Source organism: Leptonychotes weddellii, chromosome 1, assembly GCF_054177405.1.
Source record: "Leptonychotes weddellii isolate Sample4059 chromosome 1, ASM5417740v2, whole genome shotgun sequence".
Lineage (NCBI taxonomy): Eukaryota > Metazoa > Chordata > Mammalia > Carnivora > Phocidae > Leptonychotes > Leptonychotes weddellii.
In genome coordinates this window covers 76,084,380-76,104,709 of record NC_138369.1, presented here as the reverse complement: position 1 = coordinate 76,104,709, position 20,330 = coordinate 76,084,380, and the positions used below count along the sequence as shown (strand labels likewise).

At 38.1% G+C, this 20,330-nt stretch overlaps 1 protein-coding gene across 1 annotated transcript in view; it reads left to right on the top strand.

The window, feature by feature from the left end:
* CPNE4 (copine 4) overlaps positions 1-20,330 on the top strand; it is a 323,229-nt gene that overhangs the window by 199,255 nt on the left and 103,644 nt on the right. Inside the window, exons 3-4 of the mRNA XM_081801971.1 lie at positions 4,835-4,906; positions 11,153-11,227. Coding sequence (XP_081658097.1) covers positions 4,835-4,906; positions 11,153-11,227 — 147 coding nt within the window. The remainder of the gene's footprint in view (positions 1-4,834; positions 4,907-11,152; positions 11,228-20,330) is intronic.

The window sequence follows — 20,330 nt, the reverse complement described above, 5'->3', positions numbered from 1 at the left end:
TCTTCTGCAAATAGCAGTCTATATTAGGGTGATGGTTGTTTAAGTTTGAATCCATTCTTTCACCTCTCCTCCTGACATTTTAGATATATGTTATTATATTTTATATCCTTTTTTTGTGAGTTCCTTGACTGATATGTTTTACAGAAATATTCATTTTTACTGCTTTTGTGTTTCCTGCCTTTATACTGCCTCCTTTCCCCTCAGAGTCCCCTTTAATGTTTCTTGTAGGGCTGGTTTAGTGGTCATAAATTTCTTTAGTTTTTGTTTTTCTGGGAAACTCTTTATCTCTCCTTCTATTCTGAATGATAGTCTTAATGGATGGAGTATTCTTGGCTGCAGATTTTTCCCATTCAACACTTCGAATATATCATGCCACTGTCTTCTGGCTTGCAAAGTTTCTGTTGAAAAATATCCCACTAGCCTTATGGGTTTTCCCTTGTAAGTTACTGACTTCTGTAGTCTTGCTGCTTTTAAATTTTTTTCTTTATCACTACATTTTGTAAATTTAATTACAATATGTCTTGGTGTGGGTCTGCTTTTGTTGTTTTTTTTGTGGGAGTTCTCTGTGCCTCTTGAATCTGGATATCTGTTTCCTTCCCCAGATTAGGGAAGTTTTCAGCTATTGTTTCTCCAAATAAATTTTTTGACCCCTTTTCTCTATCTTCTCCTTCTGGGACTCCTAGAATATGAATGTTATTACATTTGATGGAATCACTGAGTTCTCTAAGTCTGTTCTCATTTTGTATAATTCTTTTCTCTCTCTCTTTTTTTTAGTCTGATTACTTTCCATTACTCTGTCTTCTAGGTCACTAATTCATTCCTCTGCTTCTTCCATCCTGCTGTTAATTCCATCAAGCATGTTTCTCATTTCATTTATTGAGTCCTTTATCTTTGCTATGTTATTCCTTATCTCTGTGTTAAGGGTCTCACTCATGCCTTCCATTCTTTTCTCAAGTCCAATGAGTAATCCTTATGATCATTGCTTTAAATTCTCTATCAGGCATGTTACTTAAATTAGAGGACTTCTAACAAGTGTATCCTCTTGCCAGGCAGTGCTGGTTGGTTTGTTTTGTTTTTTGTTTTGTTTTATTTTGTTTTTTGCCTCAAATGTCCTCTGACAAGACCTAAGGCCTTCCTGAGCCTAATTCAGTTGCTTCAGCTGCAAGAAAGCCTACATGACAAGTGAGATTTGCAACAAATAGCCTTTTCTCTATAGATCACTGGCCCAGCTGGCCATCCCCACCACTTTTGCCCAACAGTCCTAAGAATGGCAACATCATTGTTTGTTGATCTTTATTACAATGAAAAGTTTGAAACCCTAATTATTACTCATTCTTTGGAGCTGAGATGGAGGCGGGGGAGCTGTAAAATAAGTTTGTTTGATTGCCTGCTTGATTAGTCATTTGTATACCCAAATGCTTACTTATTAAACAGGAATATTTCTGGGGAGATTGTTTATCTTCCTAGCATTAGCAAGAGACAGGAGTTGGAACATAATAGCATTCTCCTCACACCCAACAAATGGGAATGTTGGCATTTCTAGATAAGAATGAGGAAAGAGAATGTGACCATCCAACATCTTGTAAGTTAAGTCTCCCTTGGTCTTGCTTGAAGAATGAAAATGTGGATCTTGGAAGACACAGTCTGTAAAGACAGCATACCCAGGGCGCCTGGGTGGCTCAGATGGTTAAGAGTCTGCCTTTGGCTCAGGTCATGATCCTAGGGTCCTGGGATCGAGTCCCACATTGGGCTCCCTGCTAGGTGGGCAGACTGCTTCTCCCTCTGCCTCTGCCTCTGCCTCTCTCTCTCTTTCTCTCTCTCTGACTCTCATGAATAAATAAATAAAACATTAAAAAAAGAAAAAGAAAGTGTACCCATACCCACACCTGGTAATCCAGTGGGTTTTTACAATGCTGAGAGGATGGTTGGGGTCACTTGAAACCATAGGGGTAGGACACCCATGTGGATGAAGCAATGACAATGGACAATAGTATTTCTGGGGCCAAATTTATTTGAGAAACAGGATATGTTGCCTTTCTTTAGTCAGATGTTGGCCTGGATGCTGCTTACCAGTGACCCTTGTTTTGTCATTGATTCATGTGTTTTCTCTATTCCTCCTTGCTGAAAACCTCCTGGAGAGAAACTATAAAATCTTCCTAATGTCCTTTTCCTGTTTGTTTCCTGTGTTTCCTCTGTGTTTTCGTTCATCTCAAGTTCAAGAATGATGTCTACATTTTTCTAGGAAATGGTAGCTTTTCTAAAACCTGTGATAATCTGTGAATTGGAAGGGAGAGGGGATAATGATTCTGACTACAGGAGAAGAACCACTTGAACCTTCTCAATGAGTAGGGTGGGAAATATGAGTAATTTAGATTCAGACGTAACTATAGGAAGGGATGCCAATTCCTTTATCATCTGAAATTTTTTCATGTCATTTTATTGATAGCCAGCTGTGAATAAAAAAAAACAACTATGTTCTTAATCATTATGCTACACTGCCCTTAACCAAAGCCAGTGTCTTCAGATTACTCCATTCTTGAGGTTTAACTTGATCATTTCTCTTCAGTCTTCTTCATATTTACATATTGAGGGTTAAGCACACAAACATAAGATCCAGGGCTTAAAAGCAAACACATAGAGTCCAAATCCAGCAGTGAAAATTTTCTGAATCTGTTTCATGAGTTCATATACCAGTCAAATGTAGCCAGAGATCAGTTTCTGGAGTCAGACCCATGTTCAAATCTCTGCCACTTCCTCTTAGCCTTGGGGCTTTGGAAAATTACTTAAAATCTCTGTGTCCTATTTCTGTCATCTATAAAAGGAAATTAACAATACCAAATTTGTGGGGAAATAAAATTAGCAATAAAGTGACCACTAAAACAACTTTATTCAATTTCTCATTTCCTTCAGATTCTGTGTTCTCTACCTCATTTTATAGCCAAACTTATTGAAATAATTGTCTTCTTGTGTTTGCTCTGTTTCCTTCCCTCTTTCTCTCTTCTTCAACCTACTCCAATCTGCTTTCTGCCCCAAACCTGAATACGTGTTCTTTGCTCCCCAAATTTAATATCCTCTTTCAGTGTCCCTTATCTCAATGAATGGCACAACCATCTGATCCAGTGATGCATTTATCATTTATCATACCTCCTGCTCTCTTCATTTTTAATCCATTTCCAAATTCCTTCCTCTTCTCTCCATTTCCACGACCACCACCACCTCTTGCCTGGACTACTGCAAAAGATTCTGAAGTGGTCTACTCTCATCCATCCCACCACCTATCCATTTATTGTTCCCACCACAGCCAATGCATCTCTCTTTTGTGCTGAGTTATATTGGTTTATTTGACCATTTGGTTAATGCCTTTCTCTGCCACAGAATGTAAGTTCCATTAGGTCAGATATTGCATCTTACTTTGCTTACCACTCTATTCTTAGTGCCTAACACTGAGGCTGGAACAATGAAAGCTAAGTAAATATTTTGGGAATGTGTACTCCTTAAATGGGAGTTCCCATTGCTGTCATTATCATCATTATCTTCGTTGTCGTCATTATCATCATCCATCACCAGGTGATTTCTTACAGAAATACTCTTTTCTCTTCAGATAGCCAATTGAGCATCAGGATCTTTAAATCTGCTTGGCCTAGGAAAGTTCTATGAACTTTTTGCATTTGACACTAGCCTAGACAAAATATTTTCATTGCTCTAACACAGAGACAAAAAGATATAAGGATGTCAGAGAATGGGTTTGTATCCTTGCTTTTTACAGTGATCTCCTTTCCTATTCTATAAATCATATGTATGTTGTTACCTGAGCTGCTATATAGGGCTACTCACAACATTGCAACTTGCTCCCTTCAGCACAAGGGCTCTGAGAGAGAAGAATAAGATGGTGATCAAGAAGGAAGTTACATTCGTTTTGTAACCTAATCTCAGAAAAGATACTCCACCACTTTTGTGGTATTCTATTCATTAGAAGCAAGTTATTAGATCCATCCCACACTCAAGGAGAGAGAATTGCACAATGGCATGAATAGGACCAGTGGGAGCCATCTTATATAGAAGCTGTCTACTGCAAGGTATGACTTTGTTCTCCCTCAGCAAGAGCACAGCTGTTATTTGATTAAATCTTTTCTCCTTTGAAAATCATGGATTGCATATCCATCAGGGCCCCAATACCTTGCCATACATTTCTTTCAAAAATGGGAAGGAAGAGCAGGGTGGGGCAAGTTCTGCTAAGAATAGCTCCCAATATAATAGCAACTTTAGTTGTCATTGCATGTTGTGCATTGACACTGAATCATGAAGAGGACCCCAATTACTTCTTTTTGCTTGTCTGGGCATCAGTTTTCTAATGACTGACTTTATAGCTCCCTAATGAATATGTTAAAAACAGAACTCTAGAGATTATAGATATAGAAAGTGTATATTTAGACCTTGGGTTTCTTTTCCTTCCTGTAGCCCACCCCCACTTTGCACAGAGGTTTTAGGGCTAATTTGAGATCATTCTGAAACTTTATCTGTTTTATCAGAAGGTACATATCCAACATTTTCCATCTAATTTTGTTGTAGGTGCTTCAGATTGAGTCACCTCCTAATTGACTGACTCATCTATAATTTCTCATGCCCTCACTCTCTTACATCACATGCCATAAGAAAAAAGAAGGGAATAACCTGTATTTAGGAGAGTTTCATGGAAAAAGCCTTAGAAAATAAATAGACATAGTGTTATAATTTCCAGTTGAGTTGTGAATACAGAATTTTGTAAAGAAAAAATTAAAAAGTAGATCTACAATCATATAACTAGTATCTCCACCTTTTGTTTCCTTTTGTGCAGATTGTTTCCCAGAGAAAACTGTCTAAATCCTTGTTGAAGCATGGAAACACAGCAGGGAAATCCTCCATCACGGTAAGCCCTTCCTTAGCAGCCCTCTGTCCAGATGCCCAGATGGAGCATCTGGTCCAAACCTTACAGTAGGAAGCAAACCCTCTGACTATTGGGAGTTGATGCCACAACTGCTTAGTTATCCAAATTACTCCTTCCCTTCTTGTTCCTTTTTCCTTTTTGCCAATACAATTTTGACCCTTCTACCCCTAGGGAAAAGGGATAGAAAAAGGATTTGAAAGTGAGGCCATTCACTTCTACTAAGCACTTCTGCAGTTAATATGTAGGTTTTAGTGGGGGACAAAGATGGAGTTGTCAAGAACATTAAGAATATAAAATTTCAGATCATCAAGCTACCTATCCCTGCCTCTCATTTTTTTGAGAATTAAAAATCTGCTCTAATAGCAGTTGGTCCAAGGTTAGGTTTGTTTCCTAAGGACCAGATAGCTCAGCATTTAACTATCCTCTTTAATATATTAGTTTGGAGTTATGTTATTGTATTTAGTAGCCACTACCCACATGTGATTATTTAAACTTAAATAAAATTATTCAAAATTAAATAAAAGAAAATATCTATACCTTACACTAGCCATATATCAAGTGTTCAGTAGTTACATGTGGCTATGAATGTGGGGAGGGAACCAGAGATCCAGATTCAGGAAGCAGAGAAATCCCCCAACAAATAACCCAAGGAGGTCCACACCAAGACACCTAGTAATTAAATGGCAAAACATAGTGGTAAAGAAGGAATGTTAAAGGTTGCAAGAGAAAACTAGGCAGTTACATACAAAGGAAACTCCATAAGGCTATCAGCTGATTTTCCAGCAGAAACTTTGCAGGCCAGTAGAGAGTGGCACAATATATTCAAAGTGCTGAAAGGGAAAAAATTGCAGTCAAGAATACTCTATCCAGCAAGGTTATCATTCAGAATAGGAGAAATAGTTTCCCAGATAAACAAAAATTAAAAGAATTCATGACCACTAAACCAGCCTTACAAAAAATGTTAAGGGGGACTGTGTGAGTAGAAAACAAATACCACAAGTAAGAGTAAGAAAAACAGGAAGCACAAAAGCAAAAAAAAAAAAAAAGTTTATCCTTAAAAATCAGTCAAGAGAAGCACAAAATAAAAGGATGTAAAATGTGATACCAAACATCTGAAACATAAACAGGAGAGGAGTAAAGAATGAGTTCAAAATTAAGCAACCATCAGCTTAACATAGACTGCTATAAGCAGAAGACATTATATATAAACTGAATGGTAACCAAAAATCAAAAAACAGTAATAGATATGCATAAAATAAAGAGTAAAGAATCCAAATATTTTACTAAAGAAAGCCAACTTTCTTCAAGAGAAGAAAGGAACAGAGAAGAACTACAAAAACAACCATAAAATAAGTAACAAAATGGCAATAAATACACACATATCAATAATTACTTTGAATGTAAATGGACTAAATGCTCCAATCAAAAGACATAGGGTGATGGAGTAGATTTAAAAAAAATAAAGGCTCATCTATAGGCTGCCTGTAAAAAACTTATTTCAGATCTAAAGACACATACAGACTGAAAATGAAAGGACAGAGAAACATTTATCATTCAAATGGAAGTAAAATGAAAGGCAAAGTGACAATACTTATATTGGGCAAAACAGACATTAAAACAAAGGCTGTAACAAGGGACAAAGAAAGACACTATATAATCATAAACAGTACAATCCAACAGGACGATATAAGAATTATAAATATGTATACACCCAAGATGGGAGCACCCAGATACATAAAGCAGTTAATAACAAACATAAAGGAACTAATCAATAGTAATACAATAATAGTAGGGGGGGTTTAACACTCTACTTACATCAATGGATAGATCATCCAAACAGAAAATCAACAAGGAAACAGTGGCTTTGAATGACACATTGGACCAGAAGGATCTAACAGACATATTCAGAGCATTCCATCCTAAAACAGCAGGATGCACATTCTTTTCAGGTGCATATGGCCCGTACTCCAGAATAGATAACCTATTAGGCCACAAAACAAGTCTCAACATATTAAAAAAAGATGGACATCATACCATGCATCTTTTCTGAAACTGGAAATCAACCACAAGAAAAAACATGGAATGCACACAAATACACAGAGGTTAAATAACATGCTACTGAACAATGAATGGGCCAACCAAGAAATCAAAAACAAAATAAAAAAATACATGGAGACAAATGAAAATGAAAATTCAATGGTCCAAAATCTGTGGGACACAGCAAAGGCTGTTCTAAGAGGGAAGTTTATAGCAATATAGGCCCACCTCAAGAAGCAAGAAAAGTCCCAAATAAACAACCTAAGCTTATATCTAAAGGAACTAGAAATAACAACTGATACCACAGAAATACACAAGATTATAAGAGAATATTATGAAAAATCCTATACCAGCAAATTGGACAACCTAGTAGAAATGGATAAATTCCTAGAAACATATAACCTCCCAAAATTGAATCAGGAAGAAATAAAAAATTTGAACAGACCAATTACCAGCAATGAAATTGAATTAGTAATGAAAAAACTCCCAGCAAACAAAAGTCCAGGGCCAGATGACTTCACAGGTGAACTCTACCAAACATCTAAAGAAGAATTAATACCTATTCTTCTCAAACTATTCCAAAAAATAGAAGAGGAGGGAGAACTTCCTAATATCACTGATACCAAAACCAGAGAAACACATTGCAGAAAAACAGAACTACAGGCCAGTATCTCTGATGAATGTAGGTGCCAAAAATCCTCAACAAAATACTAGCGAACAGAATCTAACAATACGTTTAAAAAATCATTCACCACAATCAGGTGGGTGGGATTTATTTCTGGGATGCAAGCATGGTTCAATATTTGCAAATCGATGTGATACATCACATCAATAAAAGAAGGGATAAAAATCATATGATCACATTGATAGATGCCAAAAAAGCGTTTGACAAAGTATAACATCCATTCATGATAAAATCCCTCAAAAAACAGGATTATAGGAAACATACTTCACATAATATACAAAAAACCTACAGCTAACATTATACTCAATGGTGAAAAATTGAGAGCATTTTCTCTAAGGTCAGGAACAAGACGGGAATGCCCACTCTCACCACTGTTATTTGACATCGTACTGGACTTCCTAGCCCCATCATCAGACAAGAGGAATGAATAAAAGGCGTCCAAATTGGTACGGAAGAAGTAAAACTTTCCCTATTTGCAGATGACATGATACTATATAGAGAAACCCTAAACACTCCACCAAAAAACTACTGGAACTGGGGTGCCTGGGTGGCTCAGTCAGTTAAGCATCTGCCTTTGGCTCAGGTCATGATCTCAGGGTGCTGGGATTGAGCCCCACATAAGGCGCGCTGCTCGGTGGGGAGCCTGCTTCTCCCTCTTCCTCTGCCTGCCACTCCCCCTGCTTATGTGTGCGTGCTCTCTCTCTCTGTCAAATAAATAAATAAAATCTTTAAAAAAAATTACTAGAACTGATAAATGAATTTAGTAGGGTTGCAGGATAACAAAATCAACATACAAAAATCCATGGCATTTTTATATACTAAAAATGAAGCAACAGAAAGAGAAATTAAGAAAGCAATCTCATTTATTATTTCACCAAAGAAAATTAAATACCTAGGAAAAATTTAACTAAGGACCTGAAAGACCTGTACTCTGGATATTGAAGATGACACAAACAAGTGGAAAGATACTCCAAGCTCATGGTTTGGTAGAACAAATATTGTTAAAATGTCCATACTACCCAAAGCAATCTGCACACTCAATGCACTTCTTATCAAAATACCAACAACATTTTTCACAGAACTAGAATAGACAATCCTAAAACTTGTATGGAACCACAGAAGACCCCAAATAGCCAAAACAACTTTGAAAAAGAAAAACAAAGCTGGAGGTATCACAATTCCAGATTTCAGTTTGTACAGTGAAGTTGTAGTAATCAAAACAGTATGGGACTGGCACAAAAATAGGTACATAGATCAATGGAATAGAATAGAAAGCCCAGAAATAAACCCACATTTATATGGTCAATTTATCTTTGACAGAGGAGGAAAGAATATGCAATGGGAAAAAGACAGCCTCTTCAACAAATGGTGTTGGGAAAACTGGATGGCTAAATGTAAAAGAATGAAACTGGACCCCTGGCTTACACTATGCACAAAGATAAACTCAAAATGCATTAAGGACCTAAATGTGAGACCTAAAACTGTAAAAATCCTAGATGAGAGCATAGGCAGTAATTTCTCTGACATTGGACAATAGCAACTTTTTTCTAGATATGTCTCCTGAGGCGAAGGAAACAAAAGCAAAAATAAACTATTGGGGCTTCATCAAAATAAAAAGTTTCTGCACAGCAAAGGAAATGATCAACAAAACTAAAAGGCAACCTACTGAATGGGAGAAGATATTTGCAAATGACATTTCTGATAAAGAGTTGATATCCAAAATATATAGGGAACTTACACAACTCCACATCCCAAAAACAAATAATCCCATTAAAAATGGGCAGAAGACACTTCTCCAAAGAAGACATACAGATGGCCAACAGACACATGAAAAGATGTTCAGTGTCACTCATCATCAGGGAAATACAAATCAAAACTACAATGAGATATCACCTCACCTGTCAGAATGGCTAACATCAAAAACACAGGAAACAACCAGTGTTGGTGAAGATGTGGAGAAAAAGGAACTCTCTTGCACTGTTGGTGCGAATGCAAACTGGTGTAGCCACTGTGGAAAACAGAATGGCGGTTCCTCAAAAAGTTAAAGATAGAACTACTCTATGATCCAGTAATTGCACTATTGGGTATTTACCCAAAGAATACAGAAACACTAATTTGAAGGGATACATGAACCCCTATGTTTATTGCAGTGTTATTTACAATAGTGAAATTATGGAAACAGCCCAAGGGTCCATGGATAAATGAATGGATAAAGAAGATGTGATACACACACACACACACACACACACACACACACATGCCTGGAATATTATTCAGCCATAAAAAACAATGAAATCTTGCCATTGGCAATGACATGGATGGAGCTACAGAGTATTACGCTAAGTGAAATAAGCCAGGCAGAGAAAGACAAATACCATATGATTTCACTCATATGTGGAATTTAAGAAACAAAACAAACAAAGGAAAAGATTTTTAAAAAGGAGAGACAAACCAAGCATAGACTCTTAACTGTAGAGAAAAAACTGATGATTACCAGGGGGGTGGTGGGGATGGGGCTGAAATAGGGGCTGGGGATTAAAGAATACAGTTACCATGATGAGCACTGAGTAATGTAGAGAATTGTTGTATTACTATATTGTACACCTGAAACTATTATAATACTATATGTTAACTAACTGGAATTTTTAAAAATTAATAAAAAAGTAATTACATGTGGCTAGCAGCTACTGTATTGGATAGTGCAGATTATAATACATTTCTGTCATCACATAATGTTCCATTGGGCAATACTGGAAGTATTTCTAAATAAAACCTTAAAATTTCAAGTAAAACTCCAGTACTTGAAACTTTGGCATCTCGTTTTAGAGCCTGTGAGAAAGGTAGAGAAAGTGGTCTCATCGTTGTGTAGACAAGAGAAAAAAAAGGTAGAAAAATGTACCAGGAAAATCTAAATTGCTAGGGGGGGTAAACTGCCAGGCAGCAAACCTCCTGAGATCCTTTGAACATTCCTTTTTAACTTGAAAGTGACCGATTCGTTTTTTAAAAAAAAGTTAAAGTCATTTTTAAGTGAAAAATGCAAAAAGATTCCCTGTGGTGTAAGTTATGACCACTCTCACAAACCTGAGTTTGTTGCTTGAATATTTTAAATGATGCATTCATATCAAGCTTTTTCTTTTTTTACTTCCACGTTCAATCCATACAAACGATTCCAAAGAATCTTTGAAGACCGCATTGGTGCTCTATAAAGCCGTGGATCCAAAGGCTCACTCCCAAAGTGCACAAACCCAGAGAAGCTTTGGGATGGTGAATCCAGGTTTGAGGTTTGCCTTTGGCCTTTGTTCTTTCCCAGAAGAACAATACCTCATCTTGCCACCTTTACTGTAAGACTGGAGATTTTGCTTCTCCACACATCCCAGAAAAATTTAATCTCCTTCCTCATTTTAAATATTTAAATACTTCTTTTAATCTTGGGTCCTTGGATCAGAACAGTGGCTTCAAAAGCTTCTGGAAAACACTTGAAAATATTTGAAAATTTTTTTCTTTAGGTGATTGCAGAAGAATTATCTGGCAATGATGACTACGTTGAACTTGCATTCAATGCACGGAAATTGGATGACAAGGTAAAGTGTTTGGCATTAACCTTACTGAAGGAAGTAATAAAGCTAGCACACAAAGTTTAATCAGATTTCCCCCTGCAGCTGTTTTTTCCCTTTCAATCCACATTATTAAACAGATCAAAGATTTCAGAGAGGTCTGCAAAGTAAGACTTTCCCCAAATTTGGGGGAGTGACTATAATTAAAAAAAGACAATTTTGTTACACCAAGGCTTCATTTATTCCCAAATGCCCAGGTCAATATGGTTTAACCCCATTGCTAGGGACATTTCATAAGAAAACAAATGACATGAAAGGGAGAAGTGACATTTATGAAGCACCTATATTTTCCAAGCACAGGGTTAAGAGCTTTTCATGCGTTATCATATTTAATCATTCTTACAATTCCCACCTAGCAGGCATTATTAACTTTGTTTTGCCGATGAGGAAATAGATTCAAAGATAAAGTAACTTGTCTAAGGTCACTCCACGTGTTAGTCCAGATAATCCCAGAAACAGGATTAAATATGCAAGGATTTTATTAGGAACATAGGGCGGAAATCTGCAGACCGCAATGCAAATCTGACCATGAGTAAAGGAGAGAGGGAGAAAGGGGTGGGCAGCAATGTCCTGGAATGCCATTCGTCTAAGGAAGGTTAAGCAAGGCCATCAGGGAGTCCTAAGGGCCAATATTGGCCAGCAGGAAAGTTTCATGTCCCCCATGCCTGCCTTAATATCCCCTACACATGCAGACACTGGGAGCCTGGTCTCAGTGCAAGTATGTAAAATAAGGGATGTATTTCAGGGCACAGCAGCTGGGGATCTTGGTCAGTTACACTCCCTGTAGTGGGAGGTCTGCAAGGCGGTTTTCTTGGCTACCATATCCTGCTAGTAAATGGTTAAAATGGAGGATTCATTTCCATGTCAGTTCCAGGGGAATCTGGCTCCCAGCTGTATTCTTTCTATTATATCTGACAACTTCCACCCAATCACAGGCCATGTTAGTCTTGTATATATAGAAAAAGCTCCTCAGTCTCCACCCCTTAAAAAAGGGGGGGGAGTGTCCTTTCCAACCTCACCATATATTTCTGATTTCCCTCCAACCATATCCTTAAGTCAAAAACACATCACATGAATAAGTGTATTCACAAAGGACTCTATCTTCCTAGAGCACAACTAGAGAACGGGATTTTTGGAGGTGGTACCACATTTTCAAACAATTGCTGACAGGCATTAGGCTGAAAAAGATAAAGCGATGTATCAGGCAGTTCCCTAAAGTCTTAGGCAGCCGTTTATAGCCTGGTATATCTCATTCCCTTTCACCTATGAACAGTACTCAGACCATTTATGCGTTCATTAATTCATTCTTTTATTTGTTCATTCATTCTTCATTCATCGTTCATTCACTGAACCTTTGTGGCATGCTTGTTATGCATCAGGTGGTGGGGTAAAGACATATTTTAAACCATTCTCACAGCTACAACCTGTAATTCACTGCCTAACTAAGTGAAACATAAATTTAAACATAAACTACAAATGATATAAATAATGTCATAGCCATGATGGGATGTGATAAGTGATGTATAACCGCTATCTGGAGAAGGTAAATTCATTCTGCCTGGGGACATCAGGAAAGACTTTATCCTTATGAATAAATTATATTTGGATTTTTTTAGTATCCTGAGTAGATTGTGTGAAACTTTCATGAACTGCTACCTTTTGCCATTAGCATGAGCTAGGTGCTGGGAACTGCGGTGTGCACTGATGTCAATTGGATGTAAGCTTTTAACCCTCACTTCCTGATGGCTGTTATGTTCTTTCTCTCCCATCATCTCCCCCAGTTTTGGAATAAGTCACCAAACTGCTTTGTAGTCTCTTTCCTGGTGCCATTATAAGCCATTGGGTCAGTGTGTAGCAGTTTTAAGCTGCTCAGTTAATGGCTTATAATGGCTTCTTTCTACTTCATACTCTCTTAAGCACTTCTAATCTGCCCTCTAACTGACTTCTGTTACAGTGCAAGAGGACTTGGGGGTTTGTTAGAGGGCCCATTAGCTCTGACGGGTTTGAACAGTTTCCCTTCATTCCAGGGAGCACTTGCTCACAAAGCTGAAAAACCCTCATGCAGCACTTAATATGGCTCTAGGCGACCATTCTCACCTTTGTCTGGGTTGATTATCCAAGGCCCTGGTCACTGCTGAGCCTCACTGCCCCAAAGCTGTAGACTCCAGGTCATTCATACTGTGGGGATCTTGCCCAGTCTCCTTAGTAACCCAGAGAGGAGCAGGTCCTGTTCAGCAAAAGCAGAGGCCATTGTTCCTCTTTGGACTGAAAGACAAATGGTCTCAGGTGGAAAAAGGGAAAAGTAGCATTAAGGAGCGAGATGATACCATGAAGATCACCTCAAACAACCTCTTCAGGAAACCAAGGCTCAGCAAAGTCTGATGACTTACTCAGATACTACTACTGCTGATAATACTGGTTAATAGGCAATACTGGTTATCTATTGCTGCATAGGAAACCATCTCAATGCCTAGTGACTTAACTATGCTATTACATGTCATGGTTTTGAGGGTCAGAAATGGAGGCAAGATTCAATGAGGCAATTCTGCTTCTTATGATGTTGACAGAAGTCACTCCGTGATACTCAGCTGGGGGAGGAGCTTGTTTCGAGAGTTCAGTCTAGCTTTGCTCACGTGCCTGGCACATGGGATGGCTGAAAGGCTGGGCTCAGCTTGGTTGGTCAACCAGAGTGCCTACATAGTGGTCTTGGGTTAGTCACATTTCCCACACAGTGGCTGGCTTTTCCCAGAGAAAGCATCCCAAAAGTACAGAGAAGCTGTGTGGCCTGTTCTGACCTAGCCTTGGAAGTCATGGAGCATCAATTCTGCTGCATTGTGTTAGTTACATGTAAGTCATAAAGCCAGCTCAGAGTCAAGGAAAGGGGAGTTAGACTCCACACCTTGATGGGGGAGTGGCAAAGTCATATTATAGAAAAGCATGTGGACAATGGACATGGTGGTTGTGGACCCCCACAGTTTTTTTGTGATCAGAATCAGAATAAGATAGTACAATTATTTCATGTCACAGCTGGAAAAATAGTTCTGAGTTTATTAAGGAGGACCTCTTTCTAGCTTTTAGCATTCGATGGTATTATAGCTACCTATGTGTTAGCAGTTGGACTTATATCTATTAATTAAGAAAATATATCATGACTAAAAGTGACTGAGATAAAGATCTTAATTTTCTAAATTTTGTTACTTAGTATCATGAGACTAATTTCGATATACATTTGAAAACTTTCAGTATGAATATGTGGGGAAAATACGTTATATCCAATTCAGACAATGGTTATAGGACATCAGGATCCCCAGTCCCCTTGTTATCATTCTGGTAACCTTTAGATATCCAAATATGTCAGGTATAAAACCCCTGGTCTAATGCCGTTGCCTTCTTTTACAGATGAGAACATTGAGGTTCACAGATGTGAAATGACTTACCCAAGGCCACACATAAACACACACATACACACACACACACACACACACAATCAGTGACAGAATGGACTTAATTGGGTTGCCTTACTAAAATGTAAATTTTTCTTCAGGGCAAAGGGTTAATGAATACATGTTGAATTGGACTCCAGACGTGGAGGACTTGGTAATATTCCCATGTATTTCAGGGAAATAGGAAGCCAGGGAGGAAGGAGGTGAGTAGTCCAGCAGTCCTTCAAGTGTTGTCCAAGGTCCCAAGACCCTTTCAGGGGACTACATGAGGTCAAAACTGTTTTCATAATAATACTAAGATATTATTTTCTTAATTCACTCTCATTCTCTCACATGTGTACAATGGTTTTCTGGAAGTGGCATGATGCCTAATATCACAACAGATTAAATGCAGAAACAGATATGAGAATCCTGCTGCCTCCTATTAAGCCATTAAGTTATTAAACTGATTGTCAAAAATGTAAAGGAAAGTCATTTTTCTGGCTATTTTTTACAGTTGTCTTCCATTAAAATGCTATTTTTGTTATGATGTACTGGGTTTGTTTTTATATTTTTAAAATGATATAACAAATAAATGTTTTTTAAATTTCATTTTCAGTTTATATTGGGTAAATATTGATAGATAAAATCTACATAAACAAAAGCTCCTTGGGCCCCTCAATAATGTTTAAGAGTGTAAAGGAGTTTTAAGACCAAAGAGTTTGAGAACTGCTGTTGTGGGTATACCAGGTGGTACTAAGTACCTTGCAAACCACAGTGAGAGAGAAATACCCCTTTTCTTTTGATAGAAATAGTCATTTTTAACTTGCCTTTCCAATGTTGTCACCAGACCAGCAGCCATCTGCCTAAGATGGAAATCCAGAGTCCTTAAAATCTGAGACGTAGTCTTCAATGGCAGGTACAAATAAAATAGATTAGGTTTGCAAGAAATAACTTATTTATCTAATGTTAATGCAGTTCACTTAATGGGGAGGTGGACTTTCTGATTTCTAAAGCACATTTATTACATTAGCAGCTAGTTGGCAATTAATCTAATAAGTAAGTAGAGATATGAATGTTATCATTTAGAACATTCAAGCTAACAAAGAGTATTCTGTCTCCTCTCTTTCCTGAGGAAGTATTCATGTTGGTATGCTGGAACTGATTTTCACACTGATGGTCACCACGTCTGTAGCAGTATCATTATAAAGTACATTTTTAGTGTTCCCACAATTCTAGATTGATGGGGTGCTGAATAAACAAACAAATATGTCTCTAAAACAGAGGTCAGGGGCGCCTGGGTGGCTCAGTCATTAAGCGTCTGCCTTTAGCTCCGGTCATGATCTCAGGGTCCTGGGATCGAGTCCCGCGTCAGGCTCCCTGCTCAGCAGCAGAGTCTGCTTCTCCCCCTCCCCCTGCTCATGCTATCTCTCTCGCTCATGCTCTTTCTTTCAAATAAATAAATAAAAATCTTTAAAAAAATAAAATAAAATAAAAAATAAAGCAGAGGTCAGCAAACCTTTACTATAAAGGACCAGATGGTAAATATTTAAGGCTTTGCAGACCATATAGTCTCTGTCCCGGCTACTCTGCTCTGCCTTTGGAACATGAAAACAACCATAGGCAATACGTAAATGAATGAGTGTGGCAGTGTTCCAATAAAACTTTATTCACAAAAACAAGCAGTGAGCAGGAGTTAGGCCACACACCATAGTTTGCCAACCCCTGTTCTAAAGCAACACTGAATCTCTACCTGCTGGGCTGTGATTTTATTATGTTCAAGTATGCCTGCCTAAAAACTAATCTAACCTGGGTTGATGAGAGCAAGTTATAATTAATGAGCATGTACAGTGTACAAGGTGTCAGGTGTCTAACCTGCATTATCCCCAAAACTCAAAACCATATTCCCAAAGGTGGAAATTATTATTTGCATTTTACAGATGAAGCATAGTAAAGTTAAATAAACAGTTTGCCCAAAGTCACAAGGGTAGGAAGCTATAGAGTTTGGGCATGAACCCAAATCTTTCACATAGTCTTTTCTTATTCCAATATTCCATTTTCAAGATCACTGTTATAGAAATGCACTGCTTCCTTTTCTATTCCAAACCTCAGCTGATTGCTTATTGCCCTCTTGCATGACTAAATTTCTTTCATATTGGACTAAAAGGGCAGAGTGATTTGGCCTCCAAGTTATTATAAATTTCACCATAGCAAAACTTCAGTAAAATGCCTGTATCATTAACCTTGCTTGCACTGAGGGGCCAAGGGCCATCTTAATGCTGAGAGTCCAGCAAAAACAGCCAAAAATTCCAGATTGTGTCACATAACCATACAGTTAGACCAGAGTTGTTTTTAAGCTACAAATTTCTTAGTGTACATTTAGGATATTTTTGAGCTGCTTATGAATCGTTTTATTTCCAAGAATCAGATGCCTTCTTAGTAGTAATCATCCCTGATAGTTATGTAGTGCTTTACAAAGTGTCTTCATACACTTATATTGATAAGGATCATGGCAGCAACACTTTTTGAGTGCTTATCATTGCCAGGTGCTAGACTCCACATACTGTATGGATCACCTCCTTTAACTCTTCCACAGTGCCAGGAGGCAAAAGGTGACATTCACTCCAATGACTGACCAGAAAACTGAGACCTGAGGAAATTAAATATCTTGCCCCAGATCGTGTAGATTGCATACAGTGGAATCAGGATTTGAAAGCAGTTCTAAAGGCAGTGTGCCCATATTAGATTTTCAGTTACTTGAGGGCAGAGATCGCATCTGATCCTACCTTCCTTGATTTATAGTATGTCCTCCTGACAACATCTCTGTGCTAACCCTAAATAGTATTTTAAAAGGATATAAAATAAAATAGAAAGAGCATTGCAATATACTACCAGGAGGGAAAAAAAGGTATTAAAGTGTATGTAAAGTATGATTACAAATATATTTTTAAAAGAAAGAAAAGAAAATTATGTCTAGATTCTAGAAAAATATTTACCAGAATGTTATTGATAGTTGTGGAATTATGGGTAAGAGTATGGGCTGGGTCTTTTTTCCTTCCTTTTTTCTATATTTTCTATTTTTAAGAAAAAATAACAAAAGTTTAAAATTATCAATGAAAGGAAAAAGAAAAATAACCGATAGAGTTCGTCCAGTGTGGTCAGCAATTTTAAGTGCAGTTCACCAACACATTCCCTGAGGGAGCAACAATCTGTTTAATGAAACAAAGCCTAAAGTTCCTAGAGAGGAGTCCAAAGGCATCTAGGAATAAGCTCATGCAGCTCGCATCCATTATCAAAGGGAGGTAAGAGGGAGGTTCCAATTTTTTAAGGTGAGTGTTGAAGCAGAAATAAGGGAGGTGGGGTGTGAATGTCTTGAGTTAATGTGTAGAGGTAGGAATCAGCTAGCAGTGTGTCTGGAAAGGAAAAGGGCCATTTTGGTAGACAGACAAGGTTGCAGGACAGGCTTAGTGACAAAAGCAGCCACTGTGGGCTCTTGACAAGATGAAGGCTGTGGTAATTTGGTACTTTCAAAAATAGAGCGGAAGTGTATATTCTGGACTCTGGGTGTTGTGGCACATGGTGTTTAGCTCTGGGTTAGGGTGGGAGGACCACAAAGGGGAAGACAGATATATCTACCTCCCATCTTTTTTCTTTCTAAGGTGCCCTACTAAGTTTCTAGGCTGATATTCTTTTTTTATATAATATTTTATTTTTAAGTAATCTTTACACCCAAGGTCGGGCTCAAACTTACAACTCCAAGATCAAGAGTCACATGCTCTGCTGACTGAGCCAGTCAGACACCTCAGGCTGATATTCTTTTTTTTTTTTTTTTTAAGATTTTATTTATTTATTTAACACAGAGAGAGACACAGTGAGAGAGGGAACACAAGCAGGGGGAGTGGGAGAGGGAGAAGCAGGCTTCCCGCCGAGCAGGGAGCCCGATGCGGGGCTCGATCCCAGGACCCTGGGATCATGACCTGAGCCGAAGGCAAATGCTTAACAACTGAGCCATCCAGGAGCCCCAGATATTCTTTACTATATAGAGCCAGTCGTATTATTTTCCAACTCAAAATCCATCATTGGTTGCCAACTGCTTCCCAAGGCAGGTACAAAGCCTTTAGATAAGCATTTAACGCCCTTGACATCATGGAGCTGACTTGCCAGGGTTGTCTCAAAACCCTCTCCTACACATCCTTAGGCTGCAGTGGAATTAACCTGCCTAGTGTGCCCCTCTGTTTACTCTTTCACACTTCATGCAGTCTGTTTCCTCCCTAGAAATATCCTCCTTACAACCATATTTTCCAGTGCAAATCCATCAACTCCCTCTCTTGTCTGTTGTACATTCATTCATTCATTATTAGCCTTGGGTTATATTTATTTATGTACTTGTCTTACCACCAAACCAGATGGTACTTTGGAGGACTGAGACCAAGTTTTATCCTTCCTTGAATATTAACATCAAGCACAAGACTCTATGATCAGTATATTTCCTGAGAATATTTTGTTGAGCTGAAGACTAGGATGGCTATGGGCTTCATTTTGCTTTGCTGCAGGTTAGAATTCTGGGGGAAAAAAAATCACCTGATGAAATACATAATAAGAGTGTGGTAACTAAAGCTGCTGCTCAGATAGCCTCCTATTCTATACCAGGTATTCATGTCATTCATTCATGTATATGTGTATTCATTCATACATTCAGTAAACACTATGTACCACTAAAGCCTAGACATTATGGAAGTTGAGGAAATGGTAGACATATAAAAGAAAATCAGACATAGTTCCTCCTTCTGAAAGTTTATAATCCAGTGGAGTAAAAAATAAGTTTAAAGGAAGGATATGGATATGATTACTTCCAGTAATGAAGTACCTGCTTGTTTTACATTATTCTCCCACTGAAAGTGACTAGAAACACTGGATAAGGAACAAGAGACATCTGTTTGGGGATCCGAAGGCAGCCAAGTTTTGAGGGGCCAAAAATGGAGAGGAGAGAAATCCACTGCAGTGATTCAGACATTCTATCCAGATTTTCCACTCAAGTCAATTCCTCAAGCCTGATTCATAAAACACCATGGGTAGAGAGGCTAAGGAAACTAGCAGAAAATAGTTCTAAGAAATAAAGAAACTGAGAAGAGGTCTTTGTTGTCTCATGGGCCTAAAGAAGCAAAACTGAAGTTCAGGGATACTGAGAGCTAGGGTTCAGGATTCAGAGATGCTTCAGAAAAACAGTCTGAGTGTCTTTTCCTCCCAAGATTATCACTAATTAGCAAATAGCAGCATAAAGAGAAACTGAACAAAAAGCCAGAGTCAAGAGATTATGGAGATAAATAGAGCCTTTGAGAGTCTCACAAAAATTAACATTGAGGGCATGTCAAGGAACAACAGCCCTTATAAATACAAATCCTTTCAGTTAGAGCCCTTTATTTATTTTTTATTTTTTTATTATGTTATATTAATCACCATACATTACATCATTAGTTTTCGATGTAGTATTCCATGATTCATTGTTTGCATATATCACCCAGTGCTCCATTTAGTACGTGCCCTCTTTAATACCCATCACCAGGCTAACCCATCCCCTCACCCCCCTCCCCTCTAGAACCCTCAGTTTGTTTCTCAGAGTCCATAGTCTCTCATGGTTCGTCTCCCCC